General features: G+C 38.1%; 1 protein-coding gene across 1 annotated transcript; it reads right to left on the bottom strand.

Moving 5' to 3' along the window:
* Positions 1-4,216: 4,216 nt before the first annotated feature.
* foxb1b (forkhead box B1b) lies at positions 4,217-5,038 on the bottom strand. Its single transcript, XM_066648041.1, has one exon. It carries the CDS (start codon positions 5,036-5,038, stop codon positions 4,217-4,219), a length of 822 nt encoding a protein of 273 aa, XP_066504138.1.
* Positions 5,039-27,713: the final 22,675 nt, after the last annotated feature.

Raw genomic sequence — 27,713 nt, 5'->3', positions numbered from 1 at the left:
CATATTTCTCTCTGTTATTTAAACACATCTGCTGCTATGTGCATTTTAGTAATATTTTACAATACAGGAACCAATAGATTTTTTTCCTTTGTGGATTTATTTATTTATTACAATGTTATAAAGCTAACATGGTTGCATTAATCAAATCAAATCAACTTTATTTGTGATGTCACAAAGCAGCTTCTCAGAATTTCAGTAAAGATAAACTGGTCCTCCTCTGGTCAATCTATTGGTGATAATAGTTAGAAGTCCATGAAAACATGCATTAGCAAAGTTGAAGTGCTGCTTCTCTGCTAAAATAATAAAATCACAGTGTATTACACACTTTAAAAATTATGGTTCTACAAGGGTACTTTGGAAAAGAAAATTATATTATACAGAACCCTGAACACTTGAAGGACATTTGGCATGATTAAAGAGTTCTTTGCATCATTTAATTGTTCTTAAGATGGAAGAAGGATGTATAGCACCTTTTAGAAAAAGGTACTATGTGACACAAAAAGAGTCCTTCTGTTGTTATGATGTCAAGCTTGTAACAATAGAAGAACCTCTTTTTTGTGCTATAAAGGACACTTTTCTAAAAGGTGCTATATAGAACCATCTATAGCACATTCAGTCTGAAGAACCCCTTCATGATGCAAAGAACCCTTTTATCATAAGAGGCTAAAGAACCACTTGCTTTATTAATGAAGATTTTTAAGTGTGTATGTTAGCAGTAATACTTGCGTACCATTTGGTACTTGCAGGACTAGATGACCTGCCTCTGCTCTTATTGTAATTAATCTTTTACATACTTTAATGTTGTCTTTTCCAAAGTAAATATATTAAATACCGTGTATAATAGACCTTTTTTCAGTTTGGATCATGTACACAAATTAAATGGATAGAGGTCCCGTCTTTATAAACACCAGTTTCTGACCTAAGTACTGAATGCAAATGAACTTCAAAACTAACAAAACAGATCTAATTTATAGCCCCCTTGGCCAGTGTCCATGAGGATTTCTTTGAAGCTTTTTCATAACACTTATTATGTTAAGCATGATAGGATCATCTGGCCATGATGCTTGGGTTATGACAGTGGATTGATATAACATGGAAATTTTGTTTTTTGTGAAGTCTGGACACTGATTTATGAGGTTATAAATATCTCCGCCATCCTGACCCAGCATGTTTAGGTATTTCACTCATTTGCATGCCTGATATTATTAATGTCACACAGAGAAAAATAAATAAGGCCATTTAACTTACTGCAGACTCCCTTTACTCCCTCTTAAGTTCCTAGAAGCTGATTTTCAACCCAGTGCCATTAGTCCTTCACAGAGCCTTTATAAATAACAGGTTCCTCTCCATTCCTCTTTTCTGCCAGGTTAAAGCACCTCATCATTCAGGCCACTAGCCACGTGCATTAAAGAGTGCATAAATTATGCATTCTAATCGCCTTGGATGTAAATTTACTCTAATTAATTATTTTAATTTACACTGTACTCTGTGTCTTTGTCTTATGAAAAAAAAACACCCATATTTCACTGACTCACCTTCAGCACTGTCTATCAGATCACGGACCTGTTGAGATATTAAAGATTTTCTGAGGCTTTTAATAAGAAAATACATTGGCCAATTTAAATCTAAGTGCATTTCATTTTATGGTTTGATAATATACAGCATTGTCCCCAGCCTGGGGTCATGCTTTTAAATTTTAACAGGCTACTCCCTGGGTAAAAGCAACTATTATGTAATGTATGGCATGTTAAAAGTATTATTTACACCTAAGGCTATTTGTCTAATACTTGGCCTGCACATGTTTGTTTTAGTTCATTTTCTGTGCCACTTCCTGTTAAAAATTTTGTTGTACCAGTTTTGAAACAGCTGGTTACATGTTAAATGTGTAAAAAAAACCTGACATCAGTTTGTTTTATTTAGTTCAGATCGTCTCCAGATATCCTTTGGAATACGTGTATCCATCGTTTTTAAATACAAACTGAACGTCAGCTTTGGTACAATTTAAAACAAACTAACACGATTGCTGATTAAATACGTAGATTTCCAAATGCAGTTTTCAGTCTCTTTCTCGTCACAGTAAATAAATTACGCTGAAGTGATCTGCAACGTGTTTGTAAAGAGGCATAATGAATAGTATTATTGTATTATTTTATTTGCTGGATGAACGGGAGCCGTTAGAAATGTAAACGAATTTGTTTAAAATCTATATATCGGGAGCTTTAAAAAACCCTAGGTATGTTCTCGCTGATTTCGTCGTTGTTTTCACAATAGACCTCCCTGAATTGGTCTTACATGTGGTTATATACGAATTAAAAATGATTTTATAAGCCTTTAAACAGTTATATATTTTCTATTTGTGCATAAAACATACTCATATTTTACACGAGTCCTCATTTTAATTAAAAGAGACACTGTAGTTAGAATAAAATTAATAATAATAGTGATAAAAATAATAACACTTTGAATTTTCAAACCTAATACAATACTGTTCCTGTTTCAATGTGGTTGGTGTTATATATATTTTAGCAGATCTAACACAAGTCTTTGAGGGAGGATTTAAAGAGAACATGTATACTGAGAAAATGTATAATTTATTGCAGGTTTATCGCACACTCGAGAAGCAGCATGCTATAGCAGCAACACAACAGTGTCCAGCATAATGTACAAATATCAAATATACAGCATTTAATATACATGCTTCAACAAAGCAGATACTCTCTCTCTCTCTCTCTCTCTCTCCCATTTGTTTTGTCACAAAAACAAATACAAAGTGCGTCGAGAAACATGTCAAGCTCCGTGTCCCACCGTCTTTTTCATTCTTTTATTTTACAAAATGTATTCATTCTTTCACTCAGTTCTGTCTATAACCCAGAAGTTAAGGAGGTACCAAACTCCTTCTGTAGATTAAAGTTATTTACATACCCACATTTTGCGTCGGTTTTTAAAACTGTGCCATTTTCTACGCTGCAAAAGTGACTTGAGGCTAATATCCACATGGAACAGCAAGAGAAGCTCGCTTTAAATAAAAGTTGAGGAATTCACGACTCAGTTAAAGGAAAGTAGTTTATAGTATAAAATAAAAAAATGACTACTCAGACATAACCGTGTGCAAATGTTTGGACAAACCTGGGCAAATTATGATTTGTTTGTTTGTTGATTTCAAAATAAAACTACAGAGAACACAATTCTGCGCATAGTTTTCACACATTAGATAAAAACTAAAAATAAAGCAATCTTTTCTCCCCAAGTGTGCAATATATTTGGCAGAAAATGCTTTATTCCAGGTAAACAATTTACTCATTTGTTTTCACAGAAAGTCAGCACGCAGCATTAATCCAGCGATACGAACATTTTTGCACGTGACTGCATACTCATTTAAATAGACTAACTTTACTGTGTGTGCGAAACTATCTGTTGTATGTAGCTTCATGGAATTCGTGTGCCCACTTTTAAAGATTTCTCTCCTTTTAGCTGTAGCTTTCAGCTGACAAGTGTGTTGTGAAAGTTGATTAACATATTCTCAAGAGGGAGCACGTTTACGTATCTGCCGTGTTTTAAGTTCACAAGAGATACTGGGGGGAAAATCGCGTGTCTTACTTTAAAATCTTTTTGTCATGCATGAAATTGCATGAAATTGATAATTGTACATGAAATTGCGGAAATTTACTTGAAATTTATTTTGACTACAGGTTTCCAAACTGCGATTGAGGAGGATGTGATATAATGACATATACTGAACATGTATCAGAACATGTGGTCATGTTTTTTTTCACCATTATTTTACATTTGGCAAATAAAGAATAATTTTATGTGACGTAACTTTTTTCAACTTTTGCACAGGCCACGTTTTATATTACATTTTCCCCCAATACGTTTAATTCAGCTAATAAGCATTGATTGATTGGAATATTCAGTGTTCTTTGTACACAGTGTGTAAATAAGTTGTAAAAAGCAATAGACCCATAACAAGGGGCGCCCAGATGGACTTTAACTAATAAAATGTTACAGTTCTTCCTTAAAACTTGGGGCTAAATTAACTTCTAATAATAAAAAACTTTTACTGCTTCAGCGTATTATTTGAAGCTAAATTAATGATACTGTTAAAGTAACATTTCTAAACATAAAACAACGCAATAGTGTAACATAGTATTTTGTTTGTTGATCCCAGCTTTAACTTCGTGACCTGTTTGCCCAGTGTAAATTGTTTAGGTCGCTCTCAGTGAACGGCGACCGAGCGCAGTGCTGCTGCCGGTGCGCTCCCGGTCCTCTGCTGCTCGACGGGGTCCAGCGCGCGTGCCTGGAAATGTGGATGTTTGATGGGCACGGGCACAGCTGGCACCGTGGGTACGGCTCTGAGAGGAACAGCGCCGTAGAGCGAGCACTCCGTCCCGGTGACCGTCTCCACTCCGCCGGCGCATCCTCCACCTCCGCCGCCGGTGTACACGTGCGGCCACGCGTGCAGCGGAGGCGGGTAGGGCGCAAAGGCCACGGGCGCCTTGTACTCGCGACCGATGATGCTCTCAATGGCGAACGGGTGTTTAAAGGCGGGTGGGGGAGGCGGAGGGGGCGGAGGGGATGTGGTGAAGTGGTATCCGCTGATGGGCTGCAGGTGCGCTGCTGCGGCTGTGGCTGCGAGCGCGCTCAGCCTCAGTTTCTCTCGCTGCTGCTGGAGATAACTGGCCGCTTTGTCCGCGTGGCTCGCCGCCACTTTGAAACGCTTGCGTCGCCGCAGGAAGCTGCCATTCTCGAACATGTCTCCGCAGCTCGGGTGCAGCGCCCAGAAGCTGCCTTTTCCCGGCTGGTCCGGTCTCCGCGGGATCTTGATGAAGCAGTCGTTGAACGACAAGTTGTGGCGCAGGGAGTTCTGCCAGCGCTGCGTGTTCTCGCGATAGTACGGGAAGCGCTCCATGATGAACTTGTAGATGTCGCTGAGTGGAAGCATCTTCTCCGGGCAGCTCTGGATGGCCATGGCCGTTAACGAGATGTAGGAGTACGGGGGCTTCTGCTCGCTGTACGTGCTCCTGCCCGGCCGAGGCATGTCCAAAACTTCACTAGCGGATTAAAATTCGCTACAGTGCGGACGTGTAACTGTATTTACTAAAGTCAGCCAAATGTGTCATATATAACTACAGTGTGCGCAATTTTTTTGCGAAGTGCAATTTATTTGTTTTTTTTAATTCCACCAAGGCAGGATACAGTGTTTCCTCGTTGTTGGAACCTCGTGCTTTCTGAAAGTTCTTGACCTGGATTTTGCTTCAGCTTCTACACACGTCAATGTCTCTTGTCAAAAGTGATACAAACAAAACAACTGGATTTTTGAGAAAAAAACAGAGCTGGATTTTTAGACCGCGGGAGACTCTCCAGTCCTTCTGCGACCCGAAACTTTCAAGCAAAGCACCTACTTACTCACTGTGCTGCAGCATTTGCTTTGACGCGACTCGAAGTGTAAGACGTCTTGCATTTTTTTGCGTCCCGTGCTGCGTCCATATGTGGTGATCCAGTGACAGGAGCAAAACTAAAAGCCCCTCTAAAGCCTCTTTTTCCGCAGTATAGGCGAACACTTAAAAAGAGGCGGCTATGTTTGAAGTGGGCGGCTTCATCCTATGGGCGTTTTTTAACGCCACTTAAAGAGAACCAATGAGCTTTGAGCGCTTGGGGGCGCGGGAGTTTCTATATAAACTCTGCTCTGTCATATTGGAAGTAGTTCGGTTACAGGCGCTCGCGGAGAGGGGTGTTCCATTGAGGTTCAGTGGATCAATTAGAGAATGTTTTCTGCCTTAATTATCTTTAAAGAACGTCCTATAGATAACACGAAGCTCATAAAAACAGATTTATGGCATACATTTATGGTATTCGTTATGTATATGCGAAGATAGGCGGAAACAATTGAATTAGACTCAAGGGAACAGCTTAAAATATAAATTAATAATATTTAATGTTTATGAGTGTAACGTAGCTTATGTAAAATAAGATAAAATAAGTAATGTAGTGTAAAATAAGAGTGTGTGATCAGAATAAGTGGCAAGGACTGGGGAGTTTTTTTTTCCTAATAAACGTTAAATTAATAAACAATAATTATTTGCCAGCTGAGGGCCGACCGGGAAATGTTTTACATAAAATATTTCGAAAAGAAAAAAGCAATTAAAATCCAATAAAACCTCAGATCAAAGGAGAACGGAACTTTCCCAAAGAGAGCCTTTAAGTCTTTGATTAATGACACCAGAAAATCGTTTACAAGAAATGCTGAGAGTTTTGCATTAGTGCTTTCTCTCCTGTTCGTGTTTCATTTCTCTTCTGATATGAACGCGATCATCATTTACCTATATATATATATATATAGGCAGTGAGGACTGAAGACTTTGTTTCCTGCGTAAATGTGATTTTCTGCAGAGTGAGACATTTCCACTCATTTCTCTGTAATTGGTTCAGCCAGTGATTTGTATTACTGGGTTTTTAAAGAGCCTAATAGAGCCCTTTTCTGCACGTGCTGAAGCGACTTTATAATGAGTTACGTATCAAAATAATATGAGTTCATTTGGTTTACCCCATAATTGTGAAGGCAGAAAATATTTAGCCTCACCAAAGTCACTTATTTCTTTATTTATTTTGTGTGTGTGTGTGTGAACGTAACTATACCCCTATTTTTAAAATGATGACTGCAGTAATGAAAAAAATGGATCTGGCGTAATATTTTATTAGAAACATTGTGAAATATTCCAAAAATGTCTTAAAAATGTATGAAAAACAACTTCATGGAAAGGTCTTCAAGTGAAGATGAGTTGAGACTCTCCACTAAGCAAAAATACAGGAACTAAGAAAGTTTAAAAGGAATGTTAGGTATTTCACACAAAATATGGGAAATCTGATTAAATCGCAGTATGTAAATGTCAAAGTGCAAAATAGAACAACAAAAACAAATTCCATAATATAAAACACGAAAATGTATATTTTGGAAATTAATGAAATGTACTAATGCTTTCTGTTATTGCTATCAGCTTCAGAAACTGTCTAACTGTCTGTGTACTACAATTATTGCTAGTACATATATTTTAATAATTAAACCTGAGTCGTTTTATAAAATTTAGAATTTTTACTTTTGGCCTCACCAACAGGCTAATGTAGCTAAAAAAAATAATTATAATTAAAAAAAAATCAAGTATTTTATCTATAGTTTAAGAATGCAGAACAACTTTTAATGTTTCTGGCACCTATATGAAATCCTCTTTCTTTTTTCCTCTATAAGGTCCCCTTGTAAACCTGTAGTTTAATTTGTAATATTTTAAAACTGGATACATTTTTAAAGAATATTTGACCTTTTTTTTTTAGTTTTTTTCAGTTGGGGAGAAGGATTTAACATTCAAACCTATTTAAAGCACATCTCTTAGGAGTTTGTAAAGCAGTATATTGTAATGCATGAGGAAAAATATATTAATAAAACAATAAACATTGGACTGAACAATTTGGAGGAAGTGTCTCAATTTGGAGGAATTGTTTCAGACTAGTATTGCAACTATATAAATTGCAATTATTTTCAATAAATTATGGTGTAGGCTTATTATTCTTTGGCTAGTGAGGTAAAGTCACAGCCCATGGATGTTTGCTTGCTTCCAATTGGTCATTGTACTTAAAACATATTACAGCATTGGTGATGAAGTAGACTTTAATAAAAAATGTACCTCTTTTGATTTGGAAATTGCTGTCAGTCAGCTGTCATGTATACATAACTTATTACCTGTGTCTGTAATTAAATATTTCAGGACCATGGACAGTTCAAGTTATAAATGTCATGCAAAAGGAGCAATCAGTCGTTTTCTCTGAGGATTGTTCTTCATGTTATGAAACAGCTGATATTCTGACACCTAGTGACTTGGTTGAATCAGAGATTTTGTACTAAATCTATTTCAAGCAATGGCTGTCCTCATTCTGGGACCCACTCTTTTCTGTTGTTATTCTTCTGATCAAATCTTGGGTTGAAGGGAGCTTCATGTATCATCACTGCACAGCCCAACTGCTCCAGATGGAGAGAAAGTGTGTAAATGTGTGTTTTAGTGTGTGTGTGTGTGTGTGTAGATGCTGCTGTTGACCCTTAGCTGATGCAGGGCATGTTAAAAGTGAGAACAGGTTGGGGCTGTATGCAGTGATGAATGGAATGTTTCCTGATGGAGTGTTCTGGAGGCAAATCATGACGCATCTTTAATCTGATCGATGATACTAGTCTGTAAATACCTTGAGAGTTTTTTCCTCTGCTGTTTCTGTATGACAGCAGAGACACATAACATAAACACAGCTCACACATGCACAGTACATCATAATGCACACATGTTTCAAACCAAAATAATAGCAACTGATATTTATTTAAATGATTGATATATATATATATATATATATATATATATATATATATATATATATTTTTTTTTTTTTTTTTACTACAAAGGGCAACTTGCATGATGTAGGTTTCTCATATGAGACTGATCATATTTAAAATGAATTTAGTACAGAATGTCAATGTCAATTTTATTTATAAAGCAAATTTTTAAAACAACAAATGTTGACCAAATTGCTGTCTAGTAATAAATAGGCAAAACATAAATTCAGACCCTCAGAGATTCATCCAGACCACCACATATCAATCTAAAGGCTGTTTCATGACATGAAGAAAATGTATTTATATAAATCACTTAAATAATTGTCGCTCATCCATGTCTTTATGTCTCCAAGCAGAGTTCCTTCCACTGGAACTAAGGGGCCAAGCAACTCCTGAAAACAAATCCAACACTATAATCTCCCCTTCACCAAACTTTACACTTGGCACAAAGCAGTCAGAGAGGTACTGTTTTCTTGGCAACACCCAAATCCTTACTTGCCCATCAGATTGACAGACAGAGAAGTGTGATTAATCAGAGAACACGTGTAAACTGCTCTAGAGTTCAGTTGTGGCATGATTTACACCACTGCATCCAACGCTTTGCACTGTGCTTGGTGATGTAAGGTAAGGCTTGGATGTGGTTGCTAGGCCATGAAAACCCATTCTATGAAGCTCTCTATGCACTGTACTTTACCTAATCTGAAGGCCACATGAAGTTTTGAGGTATATAGCGGTGGACTCTGCAGAAAGTGACCTCTGTGCACTATGCACCTCAGCATCTGCTGACACCGCTCTGTCATTTTACGTGGAATACCACTTTGTGGCCGAGTTGCTGAGTTCCTAATTGTTAATGTACAGGTGGCATCCTATTACGGTATCATGCTGAATTTCACTGAGCTCCTAAGAGCGACCTCTTTTTTCACAAATGTTTGTAGAAGCAGTATGCATGCCTAGGTTTTATACACCTGTAACCATGGAAGTGATTAGAACACCTGAATCAATAATTTGAATGGGTGAGTGAATAGTTTAGGCAATATAGTGTAAATCTCATTTGAGATACATTTTTTAATAAACAAGAAAAAAACTAACAAACAAAGAAACAAAAACCAAAAATATTTACTTTTATATAATTTACTTTTATGATTTATAATATTAATATTAATATTAACCAAATACTTTTGGTTGTAAAAATGCCTTGTAGCTTGTTTGAAATTATGTCGGATCAGACACATTATTGCCTTTATTTGCGCCACAGACACAAATATCACATATGAATGTGTCCAAATTTTAATGGGCAGGAAATAAAAATTGAGAAACTGTTTTTCTCATATTGTCGTAAAACCATAAACTTGGAAAAAGTCACTAAAATAACACTGACATTATAAACAGGCATTGGTGTCTTTATGCTGTACTCAAGATGCGCAGTGTGTGCCCTGAGCTATTTGTTTCTTCTCATCCATTGATTAATGCTGAAGTGCGTGTGTGTGTGTGTGTTAGCATTATGCTGAGAAGCAGAACTCTAATAGAAGAGACTGTGAGTGGCTGTGAAGAGTGTTGGTGGCTGATGATGAGCATGTTTCATGCAAAGCTGCAGCCCTCTCTGCTCTTCATCTCCTCACACACAGCTCCACTAAGACCTTCATTAAGATTTAGTGAATACAAAGCAGCCGCCCAGTTCCACTCAAACATACTGCTAATCCGTGACGAAACAGACAGAGAGATGTCATTAAAGGAAGTATGTCTCGTTTTGTCACTGTTCTTTTATTATTTAGGACAATGTCCCATGTACCCACAGATTATATCCCCACAGGACAGACAGAAACAAGACAGAGAGTTCCTTTATATCTCTGTAGTTGCTCTTGAGCAGCAGTGAGTTCAGATAGAAAGATAATGGGGTTTTTCCTTTCATTCTTTTAGTTTAGAGAAAGAAACCAGAAATCAGTAATACTTTAATAAGGGTAAACTAATTCACGACACCTAAGACAGTAATAAACCATAATAAACTGTAAGGTAATGTCATAATTAATCATTAAATAATGATAATAAACAAGAAGTAACATTTTATAAAATCCTAAAATATGCTTATCCTTGTGTTTATCATTAAATAATTGTTATTTGTGACTGTACACAATAATTTAGAAATGCTTATTGCTGTTGTATTGCTTAATACTACAGTACGTATTAATTACACGTTAATGTACCCTTATTGTAAAATGTTACCGACATCTCATGTGTTTATTCTAGCTTTGAGTTTTATAGAAGATCTCATTAAGTCTGTCATTGTGCTCAGATTTGATGAGATAATAAAATCCATGTTTATCTGTGATCTGTTACTAAAGACAGAATAAGTATCACAAGTATCTTGTTTTCTTATGGTCTAATGCAATTTCTCTAGAGGAATTTTAGGAGAATCACCATTGAGTCTCCTGAGCATCAACAAACAAATTTTTAACAATAAGATTTTTCCTAACAAATTGCTGTAGTTGAAATTTAGTGGATTAGTTTAGTTTGTATGTATAATGGTAAAGATTGTGTAGCTTTAACTGGAACATTCTATACTAGAATAATTGGTTTGTCAGATCCATAGCCATAGACCATAGCAAATAAGCCAGAGAACTTTCTGGCAACAAGCAGTTTAATTGTTTTTATTCAACTTTGAAAAATACTTTAAAAAATGCAGAGCAAAAAATACATTCCGGTGAATCAACAAAACAACATACTACTCTGCAATACCAGTTGTTCCATCAAAAATTCACCTGCTTAAAAGTGATGGTTACAATTTTAATTAAAAACCTTTTTTATAAAATTTTGAGGCTGTTCCCCCCCCCCCTCTCTCTCTCTCTCTCTCTCTCTCTCTCTCTCTCTCTCTATCTCTCGCTCTCTCTCTCTCACTGCTCACAGCAAAACGGCATCTGATGTCTTTTAAACAATGGAGAGAACTCCAAACTTTGAAAAGCACTAACTGAGATTGGGGTATTGTTTTATTCCTGCTTTCTTGTTTTATTCCCTTGGCAGTTTTGGATCACTTAAGGTGGACATGTTTCCAAACTCAGGAGGCAGCTAACTGCATTACTGATAACACAACAAAACTAAATAACTCGAGTTAGAAATTAGTTTCTATGGTAATTCTAACAATGCATACTTATAGAAAATTTTAACTTCAAGCACATACAAACAACAGTCGTTTTTTCCTCAGACATGCCATTCCACTTTAAAAGACCTAGAGTTTCTGCATTTAAACAAATCAGAGTTTCCCTACAATCAGAGCCATCCTCTTTAACTTTTAGAAACTATTCTTTTTAGAATAGAATATCAGATCTGTGCAGCACTATGTGTCTCAAAGTATGTGGAGCTCTCCAAATACCGTTGTTGTCCAAAGAAAAACATGTATCAAAAATAGTACCTGAGAAGGAAAAAGACTTTGTAACTTTCAATGGACGCCCATGGTAAAAGATTTAATTCCAAGCAATTCTATTGGTTCATGCATCACAGTACAATAGCTGTTGTGTTCAAGTGCTTGACAAAAAATGAGATACAAATTTTTTGTATACAGCAGATTAGATCAAACAAAGACCCCATGTTCTCAGAACAATGGAGTGACAAACCCAATGCAAAGAAAAAAAAACTAATGAACAAACATGAAATTTAATTCATGGATCAATTCTAATGCACAAAAAGTTTCCAATCAACTTTTATTCTGTTCTGTATTTCACAATTAGGAATTTATATAAAGGACTCAGGGTTGAATGAACTACAGTTTTTCTTTAATATGTTATTAGTATTTTAGATGTTTGGTTTAGAATTGTATCACATCTGCATGCCTGTTTACACAACAGTTTCCTAAAGTGAACCATTTAAATCAATTTAACTGGCAATTAAACAAATGATGGCTAATTAGGCCCAGGGAAGCAGGCATTTGGAGGATGGTGAAATAGATAATGACTGTGTTATGCAGCAGAACAGGGAGAGTTTGTAAATGAGGAGAGAGAGAGAGAGAGAGAGAGAGAGAGAGAGAGAGAGAGATTGTTTAGTACATGATATTGGACAACAGATGGTGAGACTTAAAGGAGCAGTCAGACATTTTCTCCAATGATTCATCTTCACCTAATGACATCAGAGATGTCAGAGATGAAATGACTGTTCATGTAGGAGACTGTTCACGTAGAAGACTTAGTCTGTAGAGACTAAATGGGAAAATTGAGCGACTACAAATAATTTCATACTTTGTCTCATGTGAGTTGCCTATTGTAGAATAAAAGAGATAAAACAATAAATTATCACGTTCATTAATATTTTGGCTTTTATTTGTGATACAAAAATTACAATTTTTTTAACTCTTTGCTCATATTTGAAAGTTACAAGTAACGAGGAACAGAGGCACCAGACAAGGTAATATTCATGGTTTGTTAGTGGGGCACTCCATCTCTTTCTCACAAGTGTAATTATTCCATTCCTGGTTGTATTACTTGTTGAGACGGTGTGTAGACTAAGATAATTTATCATGGTGACTCAATTACACCAGCGAGACATGTTCTGTGGCATATATTGGGCAGTAAAATAGACAATAAATAAATAAAATCACAATTGAATAACAAACAGTCTCAATCTCCTTGGCTGGAACGACACCTGAAATGTCATCTGCGAATTTAACACTAAACTAGAAATACTGAATGAAGCAATTACATCTTTAACTAGCAAACAATATTTAGGAAACAAACTATTTGCAGTTTTGTCAGATTTGGCCCCTCCTCCTGTGACTATGCTGTAAAAAATCTGTTTAATTTAAGTTTAAAAAACGGCAGCTGTGGTTGCCAAAAATTTACTGTAAAATATATGGTCACAATATACTGTATATGACAATACAGTATTATTTTTGGCAATCATAAATTTCTTGTTTACAGTACTTTTCTGTAAAAAAAATAAAAGATATAAACAGTAAAAAAAAAACATAGTATTTACAAAAAATAATAAAGAAATATTGTTTTGTTGTAAAATTCACACGTAAATAGTGTGACAATAAATAGTGTGACATCATATATTCAGCCCTTAAAAGGAGGTATTGCCAAAAGGGGCAAATAAATGTGCAGCATTTGGGTGCCACATTCTAGCACTCGGACACAGGCTGATGGTGAAAGTTCCTGACCAACACACATCCCGTGACAACATGCACAGAAACACAAATACACATAATATGCAACTAAACCAATGCAACTAAAAATCAAAAAGTCTCAAAAGAGTCTTTGTTCTCAAAAGAGTCTTTGTTCTCAAAAGCGAACCAAGTTGGAAAATCACAGAAAATATGGAGCAGCAAGGCATGCTGGGAGCTCCCTAATGAGCGCAGCTCCTCACAGTCCTTGGACACTTGTACCGCCAATAATTGTTTGTGCAATTAATAGTGAAATAATGTATTTTTTACAGTAAAGAGATGTAAAACTTAGTGTTTTGGCTGATAAACATATTTATGGTATTTCACTGATACCTTTCAAACTTTTTAGAGTTTACAAGTCCTTTACTTTCATGGTTTTACAGTTTTTCCACTGTAAAATTTACAGACATTTTTTACAGTGTAGGTCTGGTTTACGTGTTTCTTCCTAGTTTTCTTTTTCTCCTTCCAAATGTGTTTTCTGTTTAGGTTTCCTACTTGATCGTCTTCACTGTTGTCACTGCCATGCCCCCTTTTCCTCATTATATTCTCCCAGGTGTTCCCCATGAGTCTGGTTATAAGATCTGTACTTTGTCTCATTGGTTGTCCTGTTTATGTGGTTTGTATGCTTTCATGGTGATCATAGACCCTGTTTCTAATATTGTCTTATATCTTTATCTCTGTTTCTTGGTCTCTGTCTAAAGCTTGGTTTATCTGTACTTCTGTTCTGCTTTTGTGAACTTGTTTGTTTCTCTCTTATTTTTGCTTTTAGGTTGCTTTTCACTTTGTATTTCTAACTCAGGTTTTATTTAGTTTTGTCTTTGTTGTGTTTCTTGGTTTTGTTTCCTTTCTTGGCTTTTTGTTTTATCCAATTAATCTGCATTTTATTCTTTTTATTATCCTTTACTCTGAGTTTTGTCTGCCTCGTATTTTCCTTTGATTATTTTGGTTAGTAAAGAATGGACATCTCCGCAAATACTTCCGCCTCCATATTCCCTACAAATCCTGACCAATTTATACATTTTTATTTTGTGAAGTGCAATTCTCATGAGGGGTGACTCAAAAGTGTCCATAGGTGTGAATGTGTGAGTGTGTGTGTCACCCTGTGAAGGACTATCGCCCCCTCCAGGGTGTATTCCCGCCTTGCGCCCAGTGATTCCAGGTAGGCTCTGGACCCACTGTGACCCTGAATTGGATAAGTGGTTACAGATAATGAATGAATGAATGAATGAATTCTCATGAGATTAAGAATCAAACCAGCTCAGAAAATGATATCTTTAGAATGTCCTTAAAACTCTTTAAAGTTGCAAGTTTATTTTGCAGTGTACAAGAAAGTGTACAAAAAATGTTTGTTGCTTTATGCCCCATGTATGTAATTTCTGCAAAAGACAATTATATACGCCTTGCAAATAATGTTATTCAAAAGACCAAAACAGAATGTCAGCAAACATTAATGGGATGTCTCTAGATAGCTGAAAGTATGTTTCATATGCTCCATAGAACAGGTCACCCAGACAGGGTTTATTTAAAATATGTTTAATTAGCCCTGGAGAATAATCCAATATTAATATATATTGCAGTGTAAAATGTTTCAACAACAAAAATTTAATTTTGCTGATATTTCAGTATACATTATTGACTGCATCTGTTACTGTCTGATGCTCATTACAGGGGCTGCCATCAATCCAATATTTTTAAAAACAAACTTTAAAATGAAAATTGACAAAGCCAAGAGGTTTACATTGGACGGTAATGTCAGGTTTCTTGTTTTTTCTTGGCAGTTTTTCTGTGTTTTTCCATTTTGATATCAGACCAAAAATATTGTATCAGCCAAAATTAAGAAACCTATCGTGGTATAAATTTCATATCATATCGTCCAACCCTATGTTTAATTCAGAGATGGGCAGCATAGTGGTGCAGCAGCTAGTGTTGTAGTCACACAGCTACAGGGTCCTGGGGTTGTGGATTCAAGCCCTGCTCTAGGTGACTGTCTGTGTGGAGTTTGGTGTGTTCTCCCCGTTTCTGTGTGGGTTTCCACCGGGTGGATTGGTGAGTCAAAAAGTGTCCGTAGGTGTGAGTGTATGAGTAAATATGTGTGTGAGTGTGTGCGTGTGCATATGTGTGTGTGTGTGTGTGTGTGTAGCCCTGTGAAGGACTGGTGCCCCCTCCAGGGTGTGGTCCCACCTTGCACCCAGTGATTCCGAGTAGGCTCCGGACCCACCATGACCCTGAACTGAATAAGGTTTACAGACAATGAATGAACGAATTAACATACCAACATATGTCAATGTTTGCAGCAACAGCATGGGTGACTTGCATATGTGTGAAAAATGCAGAGGTGTATATGTGTGAACATACCTTGATAGGGAGGCCTATATTTGAGGGACATGTACTGATCAACTATAACATTTTGACCACCTCCTTGTTTCTACACTCACTGTCCCTTCACTCACTGTCCATTCTTTCAGCTCCACTGACCATGCAGGTGCACTTTGTTGTTCTACAATTACAGATTTGGTTCACACGTTGCTCTGCATATTTTGTTAGCCTCATTTCACCCTGTTTTCAATTGCAAGGACCCCCACAGTGTTGGTATGATTTGGGTGGTGGATCATTCTTAGCGCTGCAGTGACACTGTTGTGGTGGTGATGTGTTCTGCTTTTATGAATGGATAAGGCACAGCAGTTATCCTGGAATTTTTAAATCCCCTTGGTGTTTGTGCTAGACTGAGAATATTCCCCCTACCAATGAATGAACACACACACACACACACACGCACACACACACACACACACACACACACACACACACACACTTTCCTCCCACTGGGAAAACATGAATATTTAATGTATGACTGGCTGGATAATGTTTTTCCTCAGGAGTCATCACACGTGTAATTGGTTGAGTTTAATGATGAGCGGAGCGTCTGCTGTTTTATTCCTGTCCTGTCTGAAACAGTGACGTTATTAAAGATTAAAAGCTCTGTTAATTGGGAGGTGAGTCTGACTGGATCTAGCATAAGCCATCTCTGGAGTATGCTAATGAGAGTTTTCGCTCACAAAATGAACAGGGAGGAGTTATTCTAATTAGGAAGAATCAGTGTGGTAAACTTTTCACTTGCACTTGCATATTCATTAATGCACTTTGCAAATTTAATCTGACACTCTAGTAATGTGTCACCAATTTACTGCGATGAGAAACATGATTTAATTGCTAGGTCACACTGAATGAAGTCGTCTCATTCTCAGGAAAGAGGAGTACAGCTGTTAAGAAATTTTTAAACTTAACTAATAGATATCGTATTAAATCTTTATACAATCCTATGCACAAAACAGGACACAGCTCAAATGGCCACGTCAAGATTATAATGGTTTTAAAATTCATTCATTCATTCATTATCCGTAACCGCTTATCCAGTTCAGAGTCGCGGTGGGTCCAGAGCAGAGGCGATTGCTCTAAGACTGCAAGGGAAGCTCAGCTTCCCCTAAAATGTCAAAAAATAAGTGATCAAACATATACTGTTGTATGTACATGTCATTGAATAAATATGCACTACAACGTGCTCAACTTTTGTTCAGAATCAGCTTCTTATCAATGGTAAAGACGCGGCTTTCCTCTCAATCATTCCCGCAGCTTCACAGTGATTTAAACAGTGAGGACGCTGAGCGCCCACAGAGTTCAATAGCGAAGCAGTGAAGTGCAGCGAAACGAGGCGAGTCATTGGATAAATGCTGGGCTTTGTCCCACCCATCAGACGCTCAGCGTCTCTGGGGGTCTATGGGGCAATGGGCTGGCCTCGGCTGGCCCGGACGCTCAGCTTCTGCATGATGATTGGATGATCTGTCTGAGGCTGAATCCCTTTTTGATTGATGAGCGATCCTTTGGTGTAAAGATCCGTGGGAGCATTAAATTTTCATTGTGTTCTGAGTTGAACTGGAGACTTTCTTTATCCTCTTAGCGGCATTTTCTTTGTTAAAAACGACTAGCGACAAATCGGACTTCTATTTCTGGTGGGGTTTTTTTGTAGCTGCTTGTGTTTGGAGACTGACTTCTATCACTCTTTCTGAACTCTATCGCAGATTTTGTCCAGCGGGTGCTGCTGAGCCCCTCCATTGTCACAAAGCACTCACAGGTGGACACACTTCACATAGGTCAAGGCCGTTTAAGCAGCCTAGCTCTGCTGGTCATTGAGAGGACACTAGTCAAGTCCCTGGAAAAGACGCCTTGTTGGTACGACAGGGTCATAGATCATTTTCTTGAAAAAGAGTGGAGGGTAGAATTTATGTAGGCCGAAATTGAGCTTCCCCTCCTTGAAAGACCAGCATCCACCACTGGTCCAGGGCCTCCCTGGAATCATTGGGTGCAAGGCAGAAATACACCCTGGAGGGGGCGCCAGTCCTTCACAGGGCAATACACACACACACACACACACACACACACACACACACACACACACACACACACACACACAGATAGACACTTTTGAGTCGCCAACACCTGGACACACGGGGTGAACACACCAAACTTTGGTTTGTTCTCCCTGTGTCCATGTGGCTTTCCTCCCACAATCCAAAAACACACGTTGGTAGGTGGATTAGCAACTTGAAAAAGTGTGAGTATGGTGTCCATAGGTCCATAGGTGTGAGTATGTGTTGCCCTGCAAAGGACTGTAGCGTCCAGGGTGTGTTCCTGCCTTGTGCCCAGTGATTCCAAGTAGGACCCATCACAACCCTGATTTGGATAAGTGCTTACAGACAGTGAATGAATTCGTGAATTTAAATACTACGCAACAGTTATTATTGAATGATAAAAATGATATGTTACACTCTAGAACTTATCTGTACACTTAATATAATAATAGCCATTACCATGGTATATCTGACCTAATGACCCAATTACGGGCCATGACTTTGGAATAAAATATTTACCCTCTACATACACATGTGGCATGCATTTGTCCACATACTTTTGGCTGTTTGGTGAATCTCTTCATCTTCTTACACAGACACATGTATAAGCGCACACATCTTCTAACAGACACACATGCTCCTCCCTCTCCCACCCACTTCCAGCCTGCCATATTAGCAGGAAGGATTTATGATATCGTTAGCTTAAAGTCCTAGATCTACTGGGTCAGAGCATGACTTTTATTAATTAGATTAATCTCGACTCTCTTACACAGAGCATGATTAACCCTGGACATTATAAAAGAACAGCTCTGTCAGCTAAATACAAGAGACCCTGAAGGAAAATCTGACACCTGATCGTGGGAGTCACTAGGTTCTGGGTGTAGACATTTTTTAGAGATGAAAAAATGTAAAATATTTAAAATAGGAGGTAATTTTTTAAAAAAGTCCATTTAAGTCACAGGGTGGCATGCTGGCGCAACAGAGTCACAGAGCTCAAACACTGTCTCAGGTCACTGTCTGAGTGCACTGTGTTCACTCTGTGTCTGTGTAGGTTTCCTCTCACAGTTCAGAAACACATGCTGATAGTTGCACTAGCTATTACATGAAGCGATTACAGAAAAATGAATGATTGAAGTCACCTGATCTTTACTCTATACATTGGTACAAAATGTTGTTGCTTTTGAGGCCTAGAGTGCAAATTATGACACAAGCATGTTACACATGAATTACACATAGTACTGATGCAAAACATATACATGGTTAATTAGATGTCCTGATATTTCCCATTTCCTGCAATATACTGGGCGATATCAGACGAACATAAAACAACTCTGTAGAATTTTTTATAATATATTTTTTAACAATCAAATGATTATGTAGGGCGGCACCGTGGCGCAGCAGGTAGTGTCGCAGTCACACAGCTCCAGGGACCTGGAGGTTGTGGGTTTGATTCCCGCTCCGGGTGACTGTCTGTGAGCAGTGTGGTGTGTTCTCCCCATGTCCGCATGGGTTTCCTCTGGGTGCTCCGGTTTCCTCCCACATTCCACAAACACACGTTGCAGGTGGATTGGCGAATCAAAAGTGTCCGTAGGTGTGAGTGTGTGAGTGAATGTGTGTGTGTCTGTGTTGCCCTGTGAAGGACTGGCGCCCCCTCCAGGGTGTTTTCCCACCTTGCGCCCAATGATTCCAGGTAGGCTCTGGACCCACCACGACCCTGAATTGGATAAGCGGTTACAGATAATGAATGAATGAATGAAAGTGATTGTGTAATTGTATTAATTATGGTAATTTCTTTTGTCATTGCTTGCAATGCAACACTTTCAATTAGATTGGCGTAGTGCAGTGGGTACTCCCTTCTACACAGAAAACTAAGGTTCCATTCCAGGATAAACACAAAACAACATAACAGTCCATGGGCACGACCCCTAACACTACATCCACTGCTACCACTTTAGAATAAGACTACACCTATAACAGTTTATAATTGGTTATAAACTGTCAATTAGTGGTGATTAATTAGGTAATAAACACTTTGAAATCAATATTCATTTATAACAGATATAGAAAGGGTAATTGATGTAATTTGCCAAATAGTGAACCCACATCCATCTACACTCCTAAATCTCAGATCTTGCCAAATACTGACCTTATTTTGTCTCCTCTATTAGTTGACATTAAGCCTGTGAGCATTAGAACAAATTTGTTAAAAATTTAGCCATTTACCCACCACATGTAATCAATTAACCACCGACAGAATGTCATTTTAGACATTGGTTACAATGTGGTGTAGCATAACATTGACATTCTCAATCTTAGCTTATTTTTAATCTTGATTTTCAGTGAGTTCTCTGACTCATTCAGTATTAGACAAAGAAGTTATTGCTGTTGCCCTTTCTATCTCTGTTAAAAGCTTTTATTAACCTTTATAATTGTAGACTAATTTGAAAGTGGTACCAGTTCACCTGCCTCGTCACATGATATACTTTGCACATCTACCCTTCTAGAACTTGTGGAACATTGCTGTGAGGATTAGAAGGCATTCAGCAAAAAGAGCATTGGTAATGTCTGGTGTTGATGTCAAAGGATTTATTCTGGCTCACGAACACAACTCCAACTCATCCCAAATGTACTGAATGGAGCTCTATGAAGTTTTATCATCAAAATATTCACTGTCAAAGCAGTATAGTCACTCCAAGCCATTCGTGGTATATGCTGAGCAGAAAGTATCACAAATCTAGTATCATCTAACAACTATTTTCCCTAGTTAAAAGCACAAAATGCAAATTTTACATTTGTCAGCAGTTGTCATTAATGGAACACTCCAGAGACAAAAGCCAGTATTAGCACATAGTCTCTGCAGGCTGTATTTATCTTAGTCAAACTGACCGCAGAAATGGCGTGAGCGACAGACAGTGGAGGAGGAGGAAGAAGAGGAGGAGGAGGAGTGATGGATCCCCTCTGAGAGAACAGTAGTGTGGTGAATGGAGACGTCAGCGAGGAAAGGAAGAGATGGAAGCTGATTAAGGGGAGTGAAGCTCCACTCCATCTTGCCTTATGTCTTGCGTGTCTTATGATATCTTATCATTAGTTTCTCTGACAGTGATTTAGCAGCTGCTGTGCTCTCTCATTGCCAGGGAACAGTGTTTAAAAGTAACCTTCTTTTAATAATCACTGCCATTTGTCACCCCTGCACTGTTTGGGTGGAGGGGGGGAGGGAGGGTGTTGAAACTGAGCTCATCACACATGCGTGTGCGTGGTTAGGTCATGGAGGTGAACCCTTACAGCTGGACCTTGACTTCCTGAACCCAGGCATCCGCTCACTCAGCTGTTAAATCAACTTTAAGACAGAGAAAAACACTCACACTTGTACATATCACCAGGGGAAATCTGAGTTTAATACTGTTGCAATTGGAGGGTTGCTATAAAATTTTGTGGATAACACAGCCACACTCCACACAGCAGATTAGTGTCCAGTTCCTAGCTTACGCAGGAACACACTACACCAAAAATATACCTTGGGCAAGACACTTATGTTCAACATTAAATATGTTCACATTCACATTCAGCCTTCTGTCCCTATTCTGCATTCACTTCATCAAACAAATAAGTCCATTTTAACTGTTGTAATTCTCACTGCCCACTTATTTCTATGCAACTTGTGTTTTATTATTTTACACAGTTCGGTAATGAAAGATTACATTCACCATCTGGAGAAGCGAATGTACCTTTAAGGGAAAAACTGGGCTTTAAAGCCACTTCCTTTAAAGGTACATTTACACTGTTTGTATGTAGTGACCAATAATGTACCTCTACCGTAAAAAAAAGAGGGTTCTTCTAGGGTTCCATAGTTAAGGCAGTGGTTCTATATTATTTAGAAATATTTCCATTTAGAATGTATTCTTTCCCTGATGAAATGGTTCTTTGATTTAAAAAAAAAGTGTGTTAATATGTTTAAAGTGGGACTTTTTCTGATCAAATATTTTTCCTGAAAAAAATAGAGAGAGAAAAAATAATTTCTTCATGGGAGATCTGAGTATAGTCTCCCACTGTGTTCAGATAGGCTGAGATAACTAAAGAGGGACTAACGACAGTAATTTCTTATCAATGCTAAGAGCTTTCTCAGGTTTGAAGCTAAGGCGACATCTGGAGACAACAGAGACATCCAAATGTTAAAAACTGCGGAGTTTTTAAAAAATGCATGAAAACTGAGGAGGATATTGCTCTATTCATGCTCTATATGTGGGTAATATTGACTGACCCTAAATTCGGGAGACAGCCCACAGCTTTAAAGTAAAAACAGACTGAAAGTGCTACAAACAAAAAACTCAATAAGTTTCTGTGGTAATTCAAACAGTGAATAAAAACTTAAAGACAAGTTAAACTTCAGCCAAGTACAAACAAGTAATTTATTTCCCTCAATCACACCGTTCCACTATAAAAGACACAGAGCTTCTGAACGTAAATAAACCTCTGCAGTTCCCCAGAATCATTAACGCTGTATACTTGTATGTATACTTTATGAAATTAAATGTATGTGTACTTTATTAAAGTGTGACAATTTGATGATGATGATGATTTAGCCCCAAGAAGTACTGAAATAGTACAATTTAAGGATATGATTAATGCATTATTATTAGTGAACTTACTACATAAAATATAGTTAAAAAATATATACTTCACTTCTGCTAAACTTTACCTATGTTTACTTAATAAAATAAATGTTAAGTAAACTTTTTTTTTCTTTTATAACGGTGGACCAAAAGTGCTTCATGTCTCGTTCATGTGTCATGATATTTCTCCTGGGGAATGTTTGAGAAATTGCTTTTGTCTTCTGGAACATTAGTGAGCAAATTGGAGGAATAAATTTTTATTCTTTAATTATTATTAATTTAAGTTCTGTGATTATGTCATTAAGCTTACACAACTTAAAATTAGAATTAGAATCACTTTTCTGGCCACTGCTTGCACACAGAGGAATTTGTTCTCTGCATTTATCCCAATCTGTGCAGTGAAACACACATTTACACTCTAGTGAACACTAGGGGGTAGTAAGCAAACGTGTCCGGAGAGGTGGGCAACCATAGGCATGGCGCCCAGGGAGCAGTTGGGGGTTAGGTGCCTTGCTCAAGGGCACTTCAGTTATGACCTACCAGCTCTGGGTATCGAACTAGCAACCTTCCGGATACAAGCCCAGTTCCCTAACCACCCATAATAAAATGAAGGTTGCTAATTAGTTCCAACAGCTACACTGGCATAGAAAGACTTCTGTTTGTAGGCTTAATGCATTTAAAAAAATGAGTAAGCAACTAGATAATAAAAAACCAACAACAAAAAACAACAACACACATTTGAAAGTTGTAGTGGTGGGATTAAGGAATTAAATCTGGCCTAGATTATGTTTTATGTTTAGAACATTGCCATTTTCTCATCTCTGGAAAAAACCTCCTCTTTTCAAAATAAACGTTTTTAGCTCCATATTTGCTGTTTCTCTTAATCCAAGTCAATTCCAAATTCATTCAGTGAAAGTGATGTGATATATACAGGGGTTGGACAATGAAACTGAAACACCTGTCATTTTAGTGTGGGAGGTTTCATGGCTAGATTGGACCAGCCTGGAGCATCTGTGACCAAGACAGCAAGTCTTTGTGATGTATCAAGAGCCACGGTATCCAGGGTAATGTCAGCATACCACCAAGAAAGACAAAACACATCCAACAGGATTAACTGTGGACGCAAGAGGAAGCTGGCTGAAAGGGATGTTTGGGTGATAACCCGGATTGTATCCAAAAAACAAAACCACGTCTGCCCAAATCACGGCAGAATTAAATCTGCACCTCAACTCTTCTGTTTCCACCAGAACTGTCCGTTGGGAGCTCCACAGGGTCAATATACATGGCCGGGCTGCTATAGCCAAACCTTTGGTCACTCATGCCAATGCCAAATGTCGGTTTCAATGGTACAAGGAGCGCAAATCTTGGGCTGTGGACAATGTGAAACATGTATTGTTCTCTGATAAGTCCACCTTTACTGTTTTCCCCACATCCGGGAGAGTTACGGTGTGGAGAAGCCCCAAAGAAGCGTACCACCCAGACTGTTGCATGCCCAGACTGAAGCATGAGGGGGGGTCAGTGATGGTTTGAGCTGCCATTTCATGGCATTCCCTTGGCCCAATACTTGTGCTAGATGGGCGCATTACTGCCAAGGACTACCGAAACATTCTGGAAGACCATGTGCATCCAATGGTTCAAACATTGTATCCTGAAAGTGGTGCCGTGTATCAGGATGACAATGCACCAATACACACAGCAAGACTGGTGAAAGATTGGTTTGATGAACATGAAAGTGAAGTTGAACATCTCCCATGGCCTGCACAGTCAGCAGATCTAAATATTATTGAGCCACTTTGGGGTGTTTTGGAGGAGTGAGTCAGGAAACGTTTTCATCCACCAGCATCACATAGTGACCTGGCCACTATACTGCAAGAAGAATGGCTTAAAATCCCTCTGACCACTGTGCAGGACTTGTATATGTCATTCCCAAGACGAATTGACGCTGTATTGGTGTTTCAGTTTCATTGTCCAACCCCTGTATATACAACAGCCATGGTTAGGAATATCCATTTCCTAAAAAGTCACTGTTTGGGACATAAGTTATTTTGACCATGAAATTTACAGTATATGTTCACAAACGCTATATATATATCTTGTGTGTATAGTGATGAAGTTAATCATAAACCTGTGACAGTGCTCTGAATACAGCCATTTTTCATCACACAGAGACAAGCTCCCCACAGTCTGCTACCTTCACTGTCTCCTCTGAGTTTATATACAGCTGTCTGCCATCATCTCAAACACTGTGTGTTTTTGTGTGTGTGTATGTGTTTGTGTGTGTGTGTGTGTGTGTGTGTGTGTGCGTGTGTTTTCATGTGTTCTGTGGGCTGATAAACAGAAGGGTAATGTAGTGTTGGTGTGAAAGTGCTGACATTTTGTCAATGCAGTATTGGCATTTCAGTTACACAGAGGAGATGCCTGTTTATTGTGTTCTAAATTGATTGTATGCTGTGGTGCCCATCATAAATCAGAGCAAGATTCACACAGATTCATTCTCATTCTTACCCTTCTAAAAATCCAGAGGAAATTTTGTTCTCATTGATGACCCTGGATATTTAATGGTTCATTTATTTTCTGTAACCGTTTATCAACTTGGGTCAAGGTGGGTCAGAACCTACCCGGAATCACTGGGCGCAAGGCGGGAACACAATCCACCAGCCAATCCACCTACCAATGTGGGTTTTGGAACTGTAGGAGGAAACCTGAGCACCTGGAGGAAACCCATGTGGACACAGGGAGGACACACCAAACTCCTCACAGACACATTCACCCAGAGCGGGGCTCAAACCCACAGCCTCCAGGACCCTGAAGCTGTGTGAAAGCAACACTACATGCTGCCTGATATTTAAAGATGATTCTCTTATATGTTTCAGAAGAAATAGTATTAGAACAAAAGGAGTGTTGAGATGCTTCTAATCCAGATAATGAAAAGATATTACTTATTTACAGCTCCAAAAAAATTTGGTAAAGCTTCTAGATATGACTTTCCTCTCGTTTGTCCTACTTGGTATGCATTCGTATTCCGATAATATTTCTCATTGACAGTCAAACACTTCACAGAGCAAGTATAAAATAGTCATTCTCCTGAATAAGAGAATTTTTCCCTTGATTTAATATGATGTGTAATTTTGTAATAATATTGGATTTCATTCATCTATGCACTGCTTAACCTCATAAGTAGTGTAAATTAAAATGTCAGCCACGCTAAGTTGAATGATTAGTTTTGCTAAGCTTAAGTAACACTAATGGAACATGTTCATTGTTCAGTTTAGTTGGCTTCATGAACAAGAAGACAGTTCCTTATTTAACTATATATATTTAAATATGTGCATTCCTTTTAATATATAGTATTACAACTGAATAATTAAATGTTACAATCAGAGATTGTAGTACATCTGTGGCTCTGCATACTTTGTTTAAACCCTTTTACCCTGCTCTTCAATGGTCAAGTCTCTCCAGAGAGCTTGTATGATTTTGGTGGTGGATCATTCTGAGTGCATCAGTGATTCTGACGGGGTGGAGGTGTGTTAGTGTGTGTTGCGCTGGTAGTGAATCAGACACTGCAGTGAGAATTATCCACCACCCAAATCATGCATGTGCTCCTGGGGTCCTGACCCTTGAAGGACGGAGTGAAATTGGGCAAACAAAGTATGCAGAGTAACAGATGGACTACAGTCTGTAATTGTAGAACTACAAAGTGTTCTTGTATTGACACTGGAGCTAAGAGAATGGACAGTGACTGTAGAAACAAGGAGGAGGTCACAATGTTGTGGCTGATTGTGCTTAAACACTTGAGATTATGCCTTGTGAGTAAATAGCTAACGTTTTGTGTATATTGTAGTTTTGTTTATGTTTTGCCTTGTTTGATCATGTGATATTGTTGAGAAGATTTATGATGGAGATATTAAATGACTGGCTGAAGGCTTGCTGGCATTCATGACCTTGAGTGTGTGTGTGTGTGTGTTTTGATGGTGATATTGTTCTACATTGATTATCAGCTCGTATCATTCATTATCTATGAAGTGCTCTCAAGGTCACAGGGCTGGAAATTTAATTATGCCACCGCTTTATTAAGTGGCCCATTTAAAAATGCTGAATTGCTGTAATTAATTTTGGGCCTAGTAGTCCCCAAGGAAATGATCGTTTTTCTTTGCTCCTCCCCCCTGTTTAAGTGTGTGTGTGTGTGTGTGTGTGTGTGTGAGAGAGAGAGAGAGAGAGAGAGAGAGAGAGATTGAGAGACAGAGAGAGAGAGAAAGCAAAAGAGAGAAAGGGAGAGAGGTAGAAAATGTATTTGCATAAATGTTTGTACATGTTAAAATCCTTTGTTAATACTTTCTGTAGAGCTATAAATTCTGTATAGATAGAATTAATTGATGTACACATTTCTGTTTGAAACTTCCTGTATCTGAAAATGTTTGAATTCCAGTATTTTGGAGTACTGTTCAAAAATATACGCTGCATCCCAGTTGCGCACTTAGTATTAATAATAACTCGTGTTTGATTATGCAGTGTTGTGCACAGTGCATACTTTGAACCACTTGATTTTTGAATGTGGTAATGATGGACACTGTATTTTCTCACAATCCAATGGGAAACTGAAAGGGAGGAGCCTTTCGCGTATGGACAATATTGGCTTGATCCACTTGTACCAGCACAACACACACTAGTACATCACCACCACATTAATGTCACAGAGGAGCTGAGAATTATCCATCATCCAAATCATAGCTGCACTGTGGTGGTCCTGTGGGTGAAATGGGGATAAGAAAGTATGCAGAGAAACAGGTTGACTTAATCCAGTGATCGTTCAATATAGTTTATAAGCCGAACAACGGGTTGTGTAAAGATGGGAGAGCTTAACACCAGTCATCAGCCAATCTACCCGGGGCATCTCTAATTGACACAAAACTAATAGGTGAACAAATAATTAAGTCAATGTGAACAATTAGCTCAACAATGCCCTGGAGACAGAGCCACACTTAATTAATTATGCTGTTACCATAGCGAGCTGCAATTAACCATAAACCACAATTCCTCACACTGCTTTAGTGTCTAGTGCTCAAGAAAAAATGTATACAGTATTATGTTAAACACATTCTACAGCAGATTCTGATCAATAAATACAAGGTCAACACCAAAGATTTAATGCCGAATCTTTATGTAGTAATGATACATTTAAACAT

This window comes from Hoplias malabaricus, chromosome 16, assembly GCF_029633855.1.
Source record: "Hoplias malabaricus isolate fHopMal1 chromosome 16, fHopMal1.hap1, whole genome shotgun sequence".
Classification (NCBI taxonomy): domain Eukaryota; kingdom Metazoa; phylum Chordata; class Actinopteri; order Characiformes; family Erythrinidae; genus Hoplias; species Hoplias malabaricus.
The sequence above is the reverse complement of the archived record's forward strand: the minus strand, read 5'-3'. Positions and strand labels throughout refer to the sequence as shown.

Bases quoted from the DNA above. Each gene is read 5' to 3' on its own strand.
- foxb1b (XM_066648041.1), bottom strand. From the start codon at position 5,038: ATGCCTCGGCCGGGCAGGAGCACGTACAGCGAGCAGAAGCCCCCGTAC.